The 15,747-nt window shown below is 40.4% G+C and overlaps 1 protein-coding gene across 1 annotated transcript in view; it reads left to right on the forward strand.

The window, feature by feature from the left end:
- Positions 1-6,709, forward strand: part of HECW2 (HECT, C2 and WW domain containing E3 ubiquitin protein ligase 2) — a 198,942-nt gene extending 192,233 nt beyond the window's left edge. Inside the window, exon 30 of the mRNA XM_063116233.1 lies at positions 4,941-6,709. Within this exon, the coding sequence (XP_062972303.1) occupies positions 4,941-5,052 (112 nt within the window). The 3' untranslated portion in view covers positions 5,053-6,709. The remainder of the gene's footprint in view (positions 1-4,940) is intronic.
- The last annotated feature ends 9,038 nt before the right edge of the window (positions 6,710-15,747 follow it).

Consider the following 15,747-nt stretch of genomic DNA (forward strand, 5'->3'; position numbering starts at 1 on the left):
GATCTTGTTTTAAAGTTTGTTTTTGAAATCATAGCAAATCAGTTAAACTGTTGTTCTGCTACCACAGTTTTATCCAGGTTTTATGTTCATATGATGATGCTACTTTTGCTACATAATAGTATCGAGAGGTATTTTGCATTTCATCGCCACCCACCCCAATATTTTTGTAGTAAAGCACCCAAGCTGAAACTCTTGGGAGCTAAACAAAACTTAAAATAGCCTTTTGCATTCATTTAAGAATTAAAGGATCTATTTGTACGTGAATAAATAAAAATAAGATTCCTGGCAGTATATTCATTACATTGGTTGCTACCTAACCCAACTAAGGAAAATCAAGATTTGTATGATTACATTCTGAAAGAGATTCTATATTCTGATGTATCCAATGCTTTGGATTCTAATTGGTACATCTTTCCATGGAGTTCCACTCATATGGGCAAAGATGTGTTTTTTAAATCCTACTTTCAAAACAAATATTAAAATTAGAGAATATTCACCTTAGCCGTAGTTCTACTATGCATATGGAATATAATAATTTATGCTCTTATTCTGTACTATGGAATTAGGTAATACAAAATTCATGCTGGGTAATTTCTAATACTGAATTATTTTGAAAGAATCCATTCTTATTGGAATAACAGTATTCCCCCCCCCCCCCCGCCCCATAAATAATGTTTTTGGTTTGCCAGAAAGTGAACCATTTCTCTTAAAGCCAGTGTGGTGTAGTGGCTAAAATGTTGGACTGGGAGTCGGGAGATCTGGGTTCTACTCCCCACTTGGCCACTGAAACCCACTGGGTGGCTTTGAGCCAGTCACAGACTTTCAGCCCAACCTACCTCACAGGGTTATTGTTGTGGGGATAAAATGGAGAGGAGGAGGATTATGTATGCCGCTTTGGGTTCCTTGGAGGAAAAAAGGCGGGATATAAATGCAATAATAAATAATAAATTAAAGGAAAAGATGCTTATTCTTCAATGCAACTATTTTACTACTAGTAAGCAAATATTTTTAAAATCAACGTAATTAGATATTTCTAGAAATACACCACCTTAATAAGGTTCTAGCAATGTTGATTCATTGCTGCACATGCTTGTCCGGATTATTTCATGGGAATCATGCAAAAGTGAGTCAGAAATCCCTGCATGGATTGCTGTTTTGGAACCATATTTTGATGCACTTACCTATATATTTTTCCCCATTTACATTATTAAGTTTTGAAACTGGTTATGGCTAATAAAGCAATTTATTCTTTGCATTCATATTCATTCATATTCTCTCTCTCTCTTCCCCACCCCCTCTCTGGGTTCTTACATATTGGTGTTGAGATCATATTCATGCTGTTTCCTCCATGGTTAAGCAAAGACTCAAATGGAATATTTAAGCCAGTAGCAAAAGCTGAATGAAATGGAAAATTTAAAGACTGGTGCTCCCAGGAGATTGGGGGCGGAATCCAATGGTGTGCTAATGCCCAGCCTATTCTTTTCTGCCCTGCCAATTCCGTTCCGCAAGCATTTGATTCCGCTGATTATGTTGTGCAAGTGGGACCCACCACTTATGCAAGGGAGATTTAATGCTTCTTAAGGGAATCCCCAAAATGAGAAGAAATGTTAATTCCTGGAAGGAGGCAGATTAGCAGACTCCCTTACGTGAACGCCGCCGACCTTATCTCCTCTCAGAAACCAGCGTTTCCACTCATTTTGAGTTGCCCCGGAAGAGCAAATGGTGCGAGCCACTTGCACAACTCAATCAGCAGAGCAGAAGAGAATTGACGGGCATATCTGCCCCGTTGGATTCTTCCCAGTGTCCTTGGCTGACAGAGCCTTTTATTCTGCACTATAAAATAACATATTCATCAGAGGGAAGGCTAATGAACTCACTGCTCATAACCCAACATGCTCAATGTCCTCAATAGTACTAGCACCAAGCAGGCTTAGGCAAGTAATTTGCTGTGTCAATATGTCATAATAAACCATGGTTTGATATAATGAGCCATAGCAAGCATCAGCCTTATGCGTTCCTCTTTTTGCTTAACCATAGCATATCATGTCATCTGAACCAACAAACTATGGTTCATGTTAAAGTAAAGTTTATTTGAAGCTTATCAAATTGAAACCAAGGCCATTTATCTCTCAGTCTGAGCTCTTCACCAACTAAGAAGGACAAACAGGGATGACACAGTCATCAAAAAAGCCATTCAAGCTGCAGCAGTGACTTGTCATATTTTCCAAATCCAGGCAGCAGGAGAATTGAACAACCTTCACATAACCTCCACCGCCCAGGTTTAGACAACACAACAAGCCACGGCTTGAATATTCAAAAAACACCTGGTGGGCTGCAGTGATTGTGTGAACCAGGTCACTGAGAATGGTTGAGATAAAGGAACCTGACCTGTGTGTAAAGTAGATTGTAAAAATAATAATTAAAGCTTCCCGCTTGGATACATGACAGTTTTCCTAGAGACAAGCCTAGTCTTTAATTCTGGATTTTCTTGCTTTGGTGATATTGGGTCACAACCTTAGCATGGTTTAGAAGTATTTGTAGCCATGTGAGAGTTTGTTTAAACAAAGCATAAGATAACAAGCCCTCCTCCACCACAAAACTTAAAGAAACTGCGCCTTGATCCCCTGTAAACCGAGTGACCGCCTCAACCTCAGCTCTGAGCAGAATGAAAGCGATTTGTTTTCGTAAGTTCCCTGGCTCCTCTATGCAGAGCTCCTTCAGCCCTGAGCTGTACCAGCTTCAAAGGCTTTTCTGTGCAAACACTGCAAAGTGCTGGCTGAGGCTACCCATATTCAGAGGCAAGGGGCATCAATGGGTTTCAGCTGCAGGCTCTTTAAAGACAGGGACCCTGCAGATCCTGTCACTGTACCATTTGTCTCAAAATACAGCCTTAGAGCTTTCATGGTCCCAATCCATCCAGACTACAAATACACACTTTGGATAGGGCTTGCTGAGGTGTACCAGGATTATACTCACCCATTAGGTTTTTGAGGTGAATTAGGACCAAGTTTGATGTGACAAGGGCAGCCATGTTTGCACTGTTCACATCTAAAACAGGGCTGAGAGAGCCTACTTTTTACAACTGAAATGCTTGCTATGTGAATGAGGGGAACAGAGCCCTTCCCTGCCTTACCCTCCTTGCATTTCAAGCATTTTTCTCCTCAGCCCAGTTCATCCCTCTTGTACATGTGGATGGGGCAGAAATGAAACCAAGAAGTATGGCCATTCCTGTCATGTCTAGTTTAGCTCTTACTTAATTTATTGACCATGGAGCCCTGTTTAATCAGTTTGAACTTGCAGAGAGGTCTTGCACGAACATACTGGGCCCCAGGAGAGCACAGTTGGCTTAAATATCATCTTCATTCCAGAACACTGAAGTTATTATTATCAAGGTGATTCCTTCAAGGCGCTCTGCTGTCATGCTATAGAATAAATAAAATAATTAGTTATGAATTATATAGGACAAGTCGGCCTCATTTTAACATCTTCAAATATGAAAGCAATTCGGCTCCTATTTTTTATTAAATAAAATGACTTCTTTGTTCAAGCTTATCTGATAAGCTTCATGCCATGCCTTCTGAGGGTGGGGGTGGGGGTGAGGATCAAGCAAAATACCACAGTTCTTCTTTCAATTGGGTAAGTGTGCAAAGTTCCAAAAGTAGCACTCTTGAGAACTGGTTCACTTAATACTGTCTTGATTCATGAAGCCATGACTTTTATTAAGCCTATCTCTGCGCTCTCCTCCCCCACTTCATGCCTTGGGCTGCAGATACTACTAAAGACTCTCCATGCTGCCCTCATTTTTTTTCCTGATTCTATAGCAAGGAGATCCTGCTTTTGCTGCTGCTGCTTCTCACTCAGCTTCAAGAGGGGCAGCTCGCTTTATGGACTAGCTGCACCTTGCTGCCTCCATTCTCCAGTCCTCTTGGGCTGCCCTAGAGAGAGTGAGTACACAGCGGCCCCATTCAGAAGACACCTTAAACCATGGCTTTAACCATGGTGGTTAAGCCAGAAAGCCTTATTCACCATGGTTAAAACCATGGTTTCAGGTGTCTTCTGAACATGGCCTGCCTTTCTGGCTTATCCACCATGGTTAAAGCCGTGGTTTAAGGTGTCTTCTGAATGGGGCGAGTAGCTCTTTGTCAGAGCATTGGAAAGAACAAGTGCTTGAAAGGGATTTCTAGCCATGTCTTATTTACTGCTGGAGGGATAGCAGACTGAAGGTGGCTGGTTTATAGGCATGATTCACATGTTTCCTCACCAATAGGGTAATGTGTGACTCAGCCCTCAAGAGTGCTACTTCTTCGATCCTCATCCAAGGGAAAGAAGAACAGTGATTTTTAGGTTGCTCCATAGGTGCAGCTAGGTAATTTTAGATCCTGGACTTAATGCTCGTACAGGGGTGTCCTTTAGATGGCTAGGTGTATTTTTTCAATTCGGGAGCGCGCAGTTGACATTTCTCTTCCCCCAGCTCCTGCCATTCCTTGCTTTACAACTGCTTCTGTCAGAAAACTGATAAGTTTGAAAGGATGCTGGCAACCATGCTGGCATGTCCATATCAGCCCAGGTGTTGATGCCAGGCTTGTTTGCGCATGCCCTCATCATCTCACACTTTCTGGTTAGTCATTGGGAGGGGGGTGCTAGGCTTTGGGGCCCTGGGTTTTGGTGCAGTGCAATAGATTTGAGAGAGATAGAAGAGATTTTAAAATTATATCTTAAAAAATGTCTGATTTATCCTAACACCCAGTACTCAGAGGCAGGGACCTAGAAACCAAGGGCCTCATTGCTTTGTGGGGAAACCATTTTTTTAACCTTGGAATAAGCTAATTTCTGAATCAGGATATGATGGAGAATAGTTCTGGATGTTCATTATTCTGCTAATTTTTATGTGAATGTTTGAAGTCACTCAGGGTGTTTTCCCCCTTCACTTTTTTTTCCAGAGCTCACACTTGTTTCAATCGTCTTGACCTTCCTCCTTACCCATCTTTCTCGATGCTCTATGAAAAGCTGTTGACAGCTGTGGAAGAGACAAGCACATTTGGACTTGAGTAAAACATAAACCACAGTGCCCAGCTTCTTGGACCTTTGTGGAACAATCCTCAAATAATACACCAATACTTGTATTTCATTACCAAGCAGAAAACTATTTTACAATGCAGTTTGATTAATGGGACTTCATGACTAAGCAAAGCTGGATTGGGGAGCACTTAAACAACCTCTGAATTAGCCATGCAAGTATTCCATAGCAAGGGGAGGGGGATGGCCTGTAAGGAACACCAACAAATCACGATTGACTCTTTTTTTCTTCTTCTTCTGACCACCAAACTTTTAACATTTGACGTGGTTTAAAAATAAAGAGATGTGATGGCAAGTGATCAGTAGCATACTGAAAAATCCTCCACTTCTCAAGAATGGATTTCACCAGAACACAAGAACTGAGTTCAAGGCAAAATATGAAATTTGTTAGCCCACTGCGAAATTGTAGAAGATCAAATGAAAACACTGGTGGTTTTTTTTAATTATTATTTTAAAAATCTGGTAGAAGTTATTTCCCAACAATACACTACTATATGTTGTATACAATACAATACTAGATTATGCTATACATGCTATACCTAAGACTATGAGTGCCTGCATGAGATCAATTGCATTTCAAAGATACAATACAAAGATTGATTTTTCTGGGGCTTAAAAAGATGAAGGAAAGTTGGCAACAAGAGATGGACTAACAAAATGACTTGCAATTAGGTGGCTTGTACAAATGTATATGCAAAATAGTGTATTCGGCAAAAGATGAACTGTTATAAGAGATAATGATTGAATTTATGCTTTATACTGCATGAAGAGTGCTTTTTTTAAAGAAAAGAAAAAACTCACAGCATATCAGGAAAAAGAACTCTTACACAATTACTTTTGTTTATTTTTATAGGTTCATGATAATTGAGTTCCTTAGAGTGTAAATAAGAAAATAGCAAACAAAATACTTTTTTTTCTTCTTTTCACTTTTCCATACTTAGATATTGTTCTTGTGTTTGATTCTTTGACCACTCTCAAGGGAAATATATATATAGATAGATATATATATGCCTTTTATTTTTATAAGAATAAGATATTCCTGGAACTATTTTTTGCACTGAATGTACCAAAGTCGAAGGGACATTATGATCTGACTGACAGAAAACTGCATCACTCAAACAAATCTGTAGGAAGTAGCCGCTTTAAAGAACCGAGCCTTCTTCACAGTGCCATGTCTGTAGATAATTTCAGGACTGTGCACAATTAAGTAATAATTTTATAAGGCTCACTACATGTAATAACGTGTAATATGCATTTATTTTAAATGCATTTGATTTGTTTTTTTCATTCATCAACTAGTTTTATGGAATAGAGCTGGATACCGGTATTTCGTATTTTCCCTGCAACTTTTTTTTGTACAGCACTACAGTGGATCTGGAAAAACAAGATGGGGGCAGCACTTAAAAGGATGAACCTTCACGTAGGAATGACTCCACTCTCATGTTCAGCAGTGAGCCATCTTCAAGATGTAAACTGTTTGTAGTGTCTTTCTAAGCCTGCATTTTCACTGAGTAGTTTTCTTATCAATGTTTATTAAAATGAAGTACTTTTCTATGGTATATCTGAACGCATGAATCCACCATGTTAAATAAGCTTTTAATTTTAGAAACATTAAAAGATTTTGAACCTCTTCCTCAGAAGGATCTCCCATGCTGAAAGCCACTTTCATGTACTACAGAGGAGAGAGGGTGTCCAGTTTTTGGCTTTTGTTTTTATAATCACTGAAAAATTAACGCATTCCTTCTAAAATACAGTTTCTAGACTGTGCTAACTTAAATGGTGTCTGTGGTATTGCAAGCCTCACTAAGAGAGGCAGATCTGAGATTGGAAATAACCTCGGTGCTTTCCCTCTTTTATTACTGCTGATGGGTGTTTCATGGATGCTCTTCATACTAGTCAATGCTATGAGAAAAGCCTCCCACTCACTTGAAGCCTGGCTTAGCAACAGCAATAACCTAAAATGAAGACTGGTTTTACATCTTCCCTAGTTAGCAGGTAGGTTCTGTTGGGGTGGTGATAGCAGCTGAGGAAAGAAAGGTCTGCCCAAAGACACAACTGTCTTCCTCAAATAGAATCCTGTCCAGCTTCCACTGTTTCTGCCCTTTCTCAAGTGGTTAAATATATATATATATATCAAACGCTTCTGTATTTGCACACATGTTAAAAAACATTGGTCCCACTCTTTAAAAGTTTAGTCAAGTGCATGTTATCGCAAAACTGTCAAACAACAGAACAACTCCTCAGAATGGTTCATGGTTTAGGAATTCAATGAGATCATTTGAGATAAGATGGTAATGTTGCTTTAAAAAGGACTGTGGGCTTGGGCTTTTATAATATTGTCCTATTATATTGGTACTAAAGAAAATTCAAAATGGAAACTTAAGCCTGTAATCCAGAAAATTGTGGGTGTGGGAGATCCCTTTGCTCTATTTTAGTTTCCTTAGCTGGTAGTTGAGCTCACAGTCTGCCTTGAGGTATTAATCCTGGAAAATAGCTGATTTAATGCAGTTAAATATTTGATGTGGGGGGAAATGTTTAATCAAGGTGTCTTCAAGGTTTGCTTTTTTTTAAAAAAAACTAAAAATAATGAGTTCATTTTTTTTTCTTTTTAAAGAACAGGTTGCTATTAATTTCTAGTTCATGCTTCCCAAGTTGTCAACACTAGTTAATGGCCATTCAGGATTCTATAAAATACCTACTATTGGGTGAGTCCTACATAGGATTCCCAGGTGCCTCCTTTTTTGTTCCATACTATCATGAATTTAAGGATGGGATGATGATGATGGGATTTTTAAATAAAATAATACAACCCTAATTTTAAAGTGCTGTACCCTCAGAAGACAGTGGTTCCCAAGAGTTTGATGGATGTCCCTACATTTTGGGGTGTTTCTGCTCCATAGAAGAAAATCCTTAGCTATGCAATGTTTAGATTTCTCTCCCCTTTGATCTGGCAACCCTGATCTCAGTCCAGAGGGTTTCAGGTTGCATCAAGATTATCCACAAACCTCATTACCGCTGCTATCCAGCAGCCTCCTGCCTTTGCGTTCTTGTAATGTGAGTTGCCACTTACTCATACCTTGTTTTAGTTACATACTCCTTATGCAATAAAAGAAAGGCCCTTAGATTTAATTAGCTTTTTGCCCTTCCAACTTTCCAATACCCTCTATGTCCATAAGGAAATGTGGTCCATGTAGCAGAGTGAGCCATGAATGTGGGATGACAGGTGGAATTAGCCCGGCGGCGGCACTATCAGATTCTTCCTTCTACGAGAATGTGCCATGGCCACCAGCCATATCCATTATTAGTGATGCCATTTGGCTTATACAACCTATGCTAAATGCTTTGGAATGACTTCTAAAACCAATTAATACTGTACTCTCCCATCTGCAGAAGCATAGCTAGGATAGGCATAATGCTTGATCGCATCTCTTCTAAGATGTTTGTGCTGGAGCCAAATAACTTAAGAGGCATTCTTCTCTTCGTTATAATAAGCAGGCTCAGTGCTAGTTAGCACATACATTTGTATAAGAATGTTAATCTCGGCCCAAAATAAATGGTATAGCCTTTGTTCAGTAAAATAGCTGGTTTTATTCCTCACATCATTATTGTTTTGAACAAATTGGTTCCGTTATTCACAAATCAGAAGCATAAAACGAACAACCATATCACTTCTGGTTAGATTAAGAGGGCATCTAAGGTGAAATTCAATCCTGATCAAAAGGCCAGCCTGTGCACAACATAAGCTCCGTGATAAAGTTATCCATCCCAGTTCCCTTGAATATATTGTGAACATACACAACATATAATCTTCAAAGGAAGTTGGAAATCCAGGCAGTAGCTGTCTGGCACAGCTTCTGATGGAAAGTCTCTGGCAGGATATAAAACTGGCAGAAAACCGTGGGCTGGCATTTTGCTGGCTTTTTTAAAGTTATGGGAATGAAGAAAGTTTTGTGGTTACTTCAGTGCTTCCAGAAATCCAAAAGGGCTTCAGTTTTCAGCATTGGGAGTTGTATCTGCTTGCTTATTCTTTGACATCTGAAGTGTTAACTGCAGCTGTTTGTAAGTCCGTGGATTATTGATTGCAGATGTTTTCCACGTCTGCTGAGTGCTACGGCAGATGTTGCAGTGTTTTTCTGAGGTGCTCCTTTTGGACTGACAGAGCTCTTAATGCGTGCACATATGTTAATTTTTTTATTTAAAAAAACTACTGGGCTTGAGTCTACTCTTGAGTACAAAGCAATATGAATATTGGTAGGTTTTTAAAAATCAATTGAATTTTATACAAGTTATAGCACGTTTTAACAGGAAAAAATGTTCGTGTGAAGGGAGGAGGAGGCTATGAAGGATGCAGTAGGAACTACCTGCATATACAGTTTTGAGTGGATCTAAACCAAACAGAATTATAGCACTCTTTAGATCTCGAAATCTTGCACTGCTATATGAAAAAATATGATCAGCAGTGGCAACATAATTGATTTAGAACAGCAAACATCAGGTATAGGCTGGTTTGTTATGTCTCTATTGATTGTTCGAGCTCCTCCTCTAGGCCTGGGTCCAACGGGTGTCAAGGTTGAGCAGTTGCTAGTTACTCAAGACTGTCCAATTGTCTATTGGGCTAACAGTACTACCATTCTCATTTCACACAGCACACCCAAAAAGGCCCCTGGCAGTGTGAAAGAATGCTTGGACTGGATGTCTGTCACTGCGCTTTCTAGGTCTGCAAAGGTAGTCACTCTTGTCACTTTGATCCAGAAATTCTCCCATTTATATCACTAATCTCTGCCTTAAAACAAAGAGGTGGGAAAGCCATAAGATGGCGGCTGCGTTTGAACAACACAATAGTCAATGGTGGGTTAACACAGTCAACTCCACGGTTGATTATCGAGGGGGTACTCCCCACACGACATGGTTATAATCAACGGTGGTTGGATTAAGGCCGGCGTTGAGTTGACTTTTAGCCAACAGAGTGTTTGATTGACACAATCCGTGCCCTTTCTCTTCCCCTCAGTCCTCCCGCTGGTATCCCATCAGCCATTGTGAGTTCTGCCGGCTGCTGCCACCACTTCAGTCGTTCTTGCCAGGGGACTCTGTAGTCTCCAAAAATAACCAACTGTTCACTTGGAAATATTCAACGGTGCCCGACACATTATATAATAACCAACAGTTGTTCAAATAATCAACTCCGCGTAGCGTTGGTTATTTGTGTTGATTATTTCAGCCAAATAACCAACCATGGTGTGAAAAAGTCCCATCAGACTACACAATAACCAGCCATTGACTATTTAACCCACCTTTGGTTCTTGTGTCATCCAATAACCAGTCAGAATTTGGTTACATTGGAAATGTTTCCTTTAATTCCTTGTTTTTGGGTCCTTGTTTTTTTTTTTTTTAAGCACCCACTTAGTCATCAGCAATTAATATTAATAATGTCTTTTGGTCTTGAGCTTATTTTTATTTAAATGATTAATGAGCACTTTAATGTGATTGATAGCCCCAGGAAGGTGGCTGTCTGAAGAATCTGAGAATCCACATTTTTTAGTTTTGTCCCTATGAAATTATCCTGCCAGATGTTATTGGTCTCTAATCACCATCTGAACTCTTGGCTCTTCTTCTGGGGTTTAGTCTATTCTTCCCATGAAAATGGTATAAGCACAATTAAAACTTTTGTGAAACATTTGAAAGTACATAATGAAGGTGAGCTGTGAGATATATTTCTATATTATATATTTAACATATTAATCCTACCTCTTCTGCATTCTGAGGGAGCTTAACAAACCGATAAAAATACTAAAGTCCATTTATGTATCTTTTTGAAAATATCCCAGTAAGCTGAGCAAAGGTTGTGATATTGTTTGAGTGTAGAAATGGCAGCATGTTGTTAGAGTATAATTCTCATCATCCCTAACCAGCACGGCTAATGGATGGGTTGATGGGCCTTGTAGTCCAACGACAACAACATTTCAGTCTGGTTTTTGGAAAAGAAATTGCCTTGGTTAACCTGGTACACTGGGGAGTGGATGGGGAATGCAACCCTGTTAGTTCTCCTGGGCCTCTTAGAGGCCTTTGATACCATCATCCATAGTATCCTTCTGGCTGCGGTGGAACTGGGGAAGTCCACTGTTACAGTGGCTTTGGACGTTCCTAGAGGGGAGGACCCAGATGGTGGTACTGGGCGATGCCTGTTACCCATGGCATTTGATATATGGGATGCCTCAGGGTTGAGGTGTATCTTCCTGGACTCAGCTCTATTAATAGAAGGATGGTGGTGCTGGTGGCCTGGAGTGTATTTTATTAGCTTCAGCTAATTGACCAGCTGTGCCCCTACTTGGAGAAAGTAGATCTTGTGACAGTGAGCCATGCATTAGTTACATCCAATCCGGACTACTATAATGCCTCGGGGGGAGGGGGCATTATACTATAGTGCACTCTATGTGGGTCTGGCTCTGAAGGCAGTTTGGCTAGTTTCAGCTAGTACAGAATGCAGCTGCCCAGTTGTGAGGTCCAGGTGACCAGAGCACATAAGATCAATTCTTCACCAGCTGTACTGGTTGCTAGTCCATTTCTGGTCCCAATTTAAAAAGCATTAAAACTATAAATGCCTTGGACCAGGTTATTTGAAGGACAACCTGCACACATATTAACCAGACTGCCTGGTCATTAAGATCAGCCTTCGAGACCTTGCCCTCCAGCCCATTAGTAAGGTTCATCAAGCTGGCAGGCACAAGAGATTAGTGGTGGCCCCATCATTGCAACTCCCTGCCACAGGAAATTCATCCAGGCCCCTCGTGTTTTTAAATGGGTTTTAAAGACCTGCTTGTTTACATCCATTTTTACTGATCAACTTGGAATTGGTTCAGACTTTTAAAATGGAACTTTTAAAACTGTTGCTGTTTTTATTGTCTTAATGGGTTGGCGTTTTTTTTTTAGATAGGATAGTATGATTTTGTAATTGTATCGATTTCTTGGTTGTTTTTATGATTATATGTTTATATGATTTTATTGTAAGCTGTGTTACTGTGTAAACCACACCAAAAGGGTTGTATGGCCCTTGGAGGCAGAATATAAATATTTAAAATAAACAAACATGTATAAACCCGGGGATTCAAGGTTGGGAAAGGCTGCTTCAGAGGAAGACCATGCTGTTCCCAAACACTTTGTAAATGGCTGTGTGTGTGTGAATTAATGAAACTGGAAGGTGATTGGTCATATAATTTATCTTATGTAGATAAATGCTGTCCTAAATTATAGTTAGGGAAAAGGCAGAGATTTAAAAGGCAAACTTAAAATTATGATACTGTTAAAGCTGAAACATTTCCCTCCAGAGAGAGATCTGTTTTCCCATGTGGCGCTTAAAAGTAGCATCTTTCCAGCAGGACAGGTTGGAATTCTTGAACTCCTCCCTGCCTCCACTTCCTGCTTTGGATGTTTAATTGCTTGCTAGCACCCTATGACTCAGCTGTTAAGCTCCTATATAACTTTGCATAACAACTATACATCATTTCCATCATTAGGCATACTAGGGCTATCCCGTAATTGGCAACCACCCGCGTTTAGCTAGCACAGTTTGAAAATTGTCACTTGATTGAATTGTTTGCTACAGGGCCAGTTTTTTTGTTTACCTCACTGGGGAAGTGAAGATGGCTGTTGTCAAGGAATGTGGTCCTGAGTGACTACGGAAGGGTTCTCCTGATCCAGGAGCATCAATGGAATTGTTGAACAGCTACTGCTTCAAGAGATCCACACAGCGATTAAGACAATGTAAAATGCAGTGGGAGTATGGCCTGAGCAATGTAGCAATTGCCCTCGAGCAACGCAGCTAGTGAAAACATGATTTAAGAGGAAGGGAGCAGGCGGTGCTTCTGAGGTATTTGAATCATATCCTGGGCAGGCTATTCAATCAGTATAGGGCAAGCCGTCTTGATAGATCATTCAAGTGCAGCACCTTCCGAGAAGATTCTTGAAATCTAGATGAGAACGTAAGAATTACCTTACTAGATTACTATTATTATTATTTACATTTATATCCCGCCTTTTTTCCTCCAAGGAACGCAAGGCGGTGTACATAATCCTCCTCCTCCCCATTTTATCCTCACAACAACAACCCTGTGAGAAGGGTTGGGCTGAGAGACTGTGACTGGCCCAAAGTCACCCAGTGGGTTTCAGTGGCTGAGTGGGGACTAGAACCCGGATCTCCCGACTCCCAGTCCAACACTTTAGCCACTACACCACAGTGCACCATGAGGCCAATCCATCTGCTATCCTATTAGCATGTGAACCTATAGCTAGGCTGACCATATGAAAAGGAGGACAGGGCTCCTGTGCCTTTAACAGTTGCATAGAAAAGGGAATTTCTGCAGGTGTCATTTGTATATATGGAGAACCTGGTGAAATTCCCTCTTCATCACAACAGTTAAAGCTGCAGGTGCCCTGCCCTCTTTTAAATCTAGTATACTCTAGTATAGCTCCTGCGGCTTTAACTGTGGTGATGAAGAGGGAATTTCACCAGGTTCTCCATATATACAAATGACACCTGCTGAAATTCCCTTTTCTATGCAACTGTTAAAGATACAGGAGCCCTGCCCTCCTTTTCATATGGTCACCCTACCTATAACTGCTCACAAGGATGGGAGGGGCTGTGACTCAGTGGTAGAGCAGGTCCCAGGTTCGATCCCTGGGATCTCCAGGTAGGACAAGAAAAAACCCTGCCTGAAACCCTGGAGAGCCACTCCTAGTCAGTGTCGACAATTCTGGGCAAGAGAAACCAATGGTATGATTCAGTATAAAGTTGCTTCCTGTTTTCCTGTGACCATGGCAGCCATCTCTGGTGTTTCCCCAGCATCTGACATTCAGAGTATTCTGCTGCTGTGTATAGAAGCTCTACTGAGTTATCTCAGGCTCATAAGCAAGTTCTGCCAAGAAGTGTTAAAACTTTGCCAGAATTTGGCAAAGTTTGGGGGTATTTTTACTTAACCACCCTCTCTATCAAATAAAGTAAAGCAAGGGAAGAGTTTAGATTTCTAGTCTGTAACTTCATGGGTCTTTAGTGTTATATTTATTTATGGGAGGTACTTTTTGAAGAAAAGTTTATCTCAAGGAGGTATTTAAACCCATTTCCACAGATGGTAACCTATACTTGAGGTAACCTATACTAAAACCCCATTACCTTGAGAAAATTCAACCATAATTTTAAGCCATTTTTTATTCGGGTAGTTGTAACCCCCTTCCCATTACCGGTACCACTGGAATTAACATATAATTGCACAAAGGGCAATCTCTGTAATAGGCTTGTGGGGTGTTTCAAATAGAATCAGACAGATGGAAATAAGAAAATAATAGATTGGAATTAGGGTGGCCATGTGTCCTTGACTGAAGACAATCCCCTATTTTGTGGATTATTAGAGGACAATCCTCTATTTGAAGGCATTCTCTATTTCAGGAGTGGGCAAATTGTGGTTCTCCAGATGTTTTGGCTTACAATTCCCATCAGCCCTTGCCAGCGTAGACAGTCGTGAGAAAAGATGGCAGTTGTAGGCCAAAACATCTTGAGCACCAAAGGTTGCCCACCCCTGCCCTATTTGAAGGGTTGCCTAGTCCAAGTCCAGTTTAAAGGAAAAGAACCATCAGCAGGAAGAACTGGGCTTTGAAGTTGTCGATCAACAGCACCTGGACAGCAGACTGAGCAAAGCATGCAGGTCATGGTCTTCCACACTATGGTGAGATAATTGTGTTTTTATTTAAATTATAGTAATTATGTCTAAATTTGCACCTGTACTTTTTGATTACGTGTTTCAGTCGTTGTCGTCCCCCCACCCGAAATTTTTCTTTAATAATCTGTAAGTGGCCACTCTAACTGGAAACTTCACAGAGGGCCAAAGACTACTGAAGGAGGGTTAACTTAGGGTGACCATATGAAAAGGAGGACAGGGCTCCTTTATCTTTAACAGTTGTATTGAAAATGAAATTTCAGCAGGTGTCATTTGTATATATGAAGAACCTGGTGAAATTTCTTCTTCATCACAACAATTAAAGCTGCAGGTGCCCTGCTCTCAGTTAAATCTGGTCACTCTAGTATAGCTCCTGCAGCTTTAGCTGTTGTGATGAAGAGGGAATTTCACCAGGTGAAATTTCACTTGCTGAAATTCTCTTTTCTATGTGACTGTTAAAGTTACAGGAGCCCTGTCCTCCTTTTCATATGGTCACCCTAGCTAACTTCCTAATGATTTCAGGCAACTTTAGATGAATTACATTGTGTTTGGACACATTCAGTGATGTAGATTAGGTTCTATCTATTCCAGTCACCATGGTACAAACAGGAGATATGCAGAGGATGTATTCATGTGATATATTTGTCTCTTAGTCATGCAGTAGCCAGAGTAATCATCGGCAGGTCTGTAAGTATGGTCACATGTAATGATTTGATAGAGCTTAGCTTCCAAAATGGGTTGTAACGGGTGGCATCAGATTGACAACTGCCACCATGTGATCATTTCCATATTCTGATTATTTTTAATTAGAAAGCAGGAACTTAGTTCTGACTGTCTGCCCAATAATGTTTGCTGTCCAAAAGCAAAACAAAGCATTCTGCGGACTTTATAAACAGGCCTGCACAACTTGTGACTCACCAATCCCAATGTTGCCCACGAGCCATGCATTTCAAACTTCCATGGGCTT

Source organism: Elgaria multicarinata, chromosome 2 (genome assembly GCF_023053635.1).
Source record: "Elgaria multicarinata webbii isolate HBS135686 ecotype San Diego chromosome 2, rElgMul1.1.pri, whole genome shotgun sequence".
In the NCBI taxonomy this organism is placed as follows: Eukaryota; Metazoa; Chordata; class Lepidosauria; order Squamata; family Anguidae; genus Elgaria; species Elgaria multicarinata.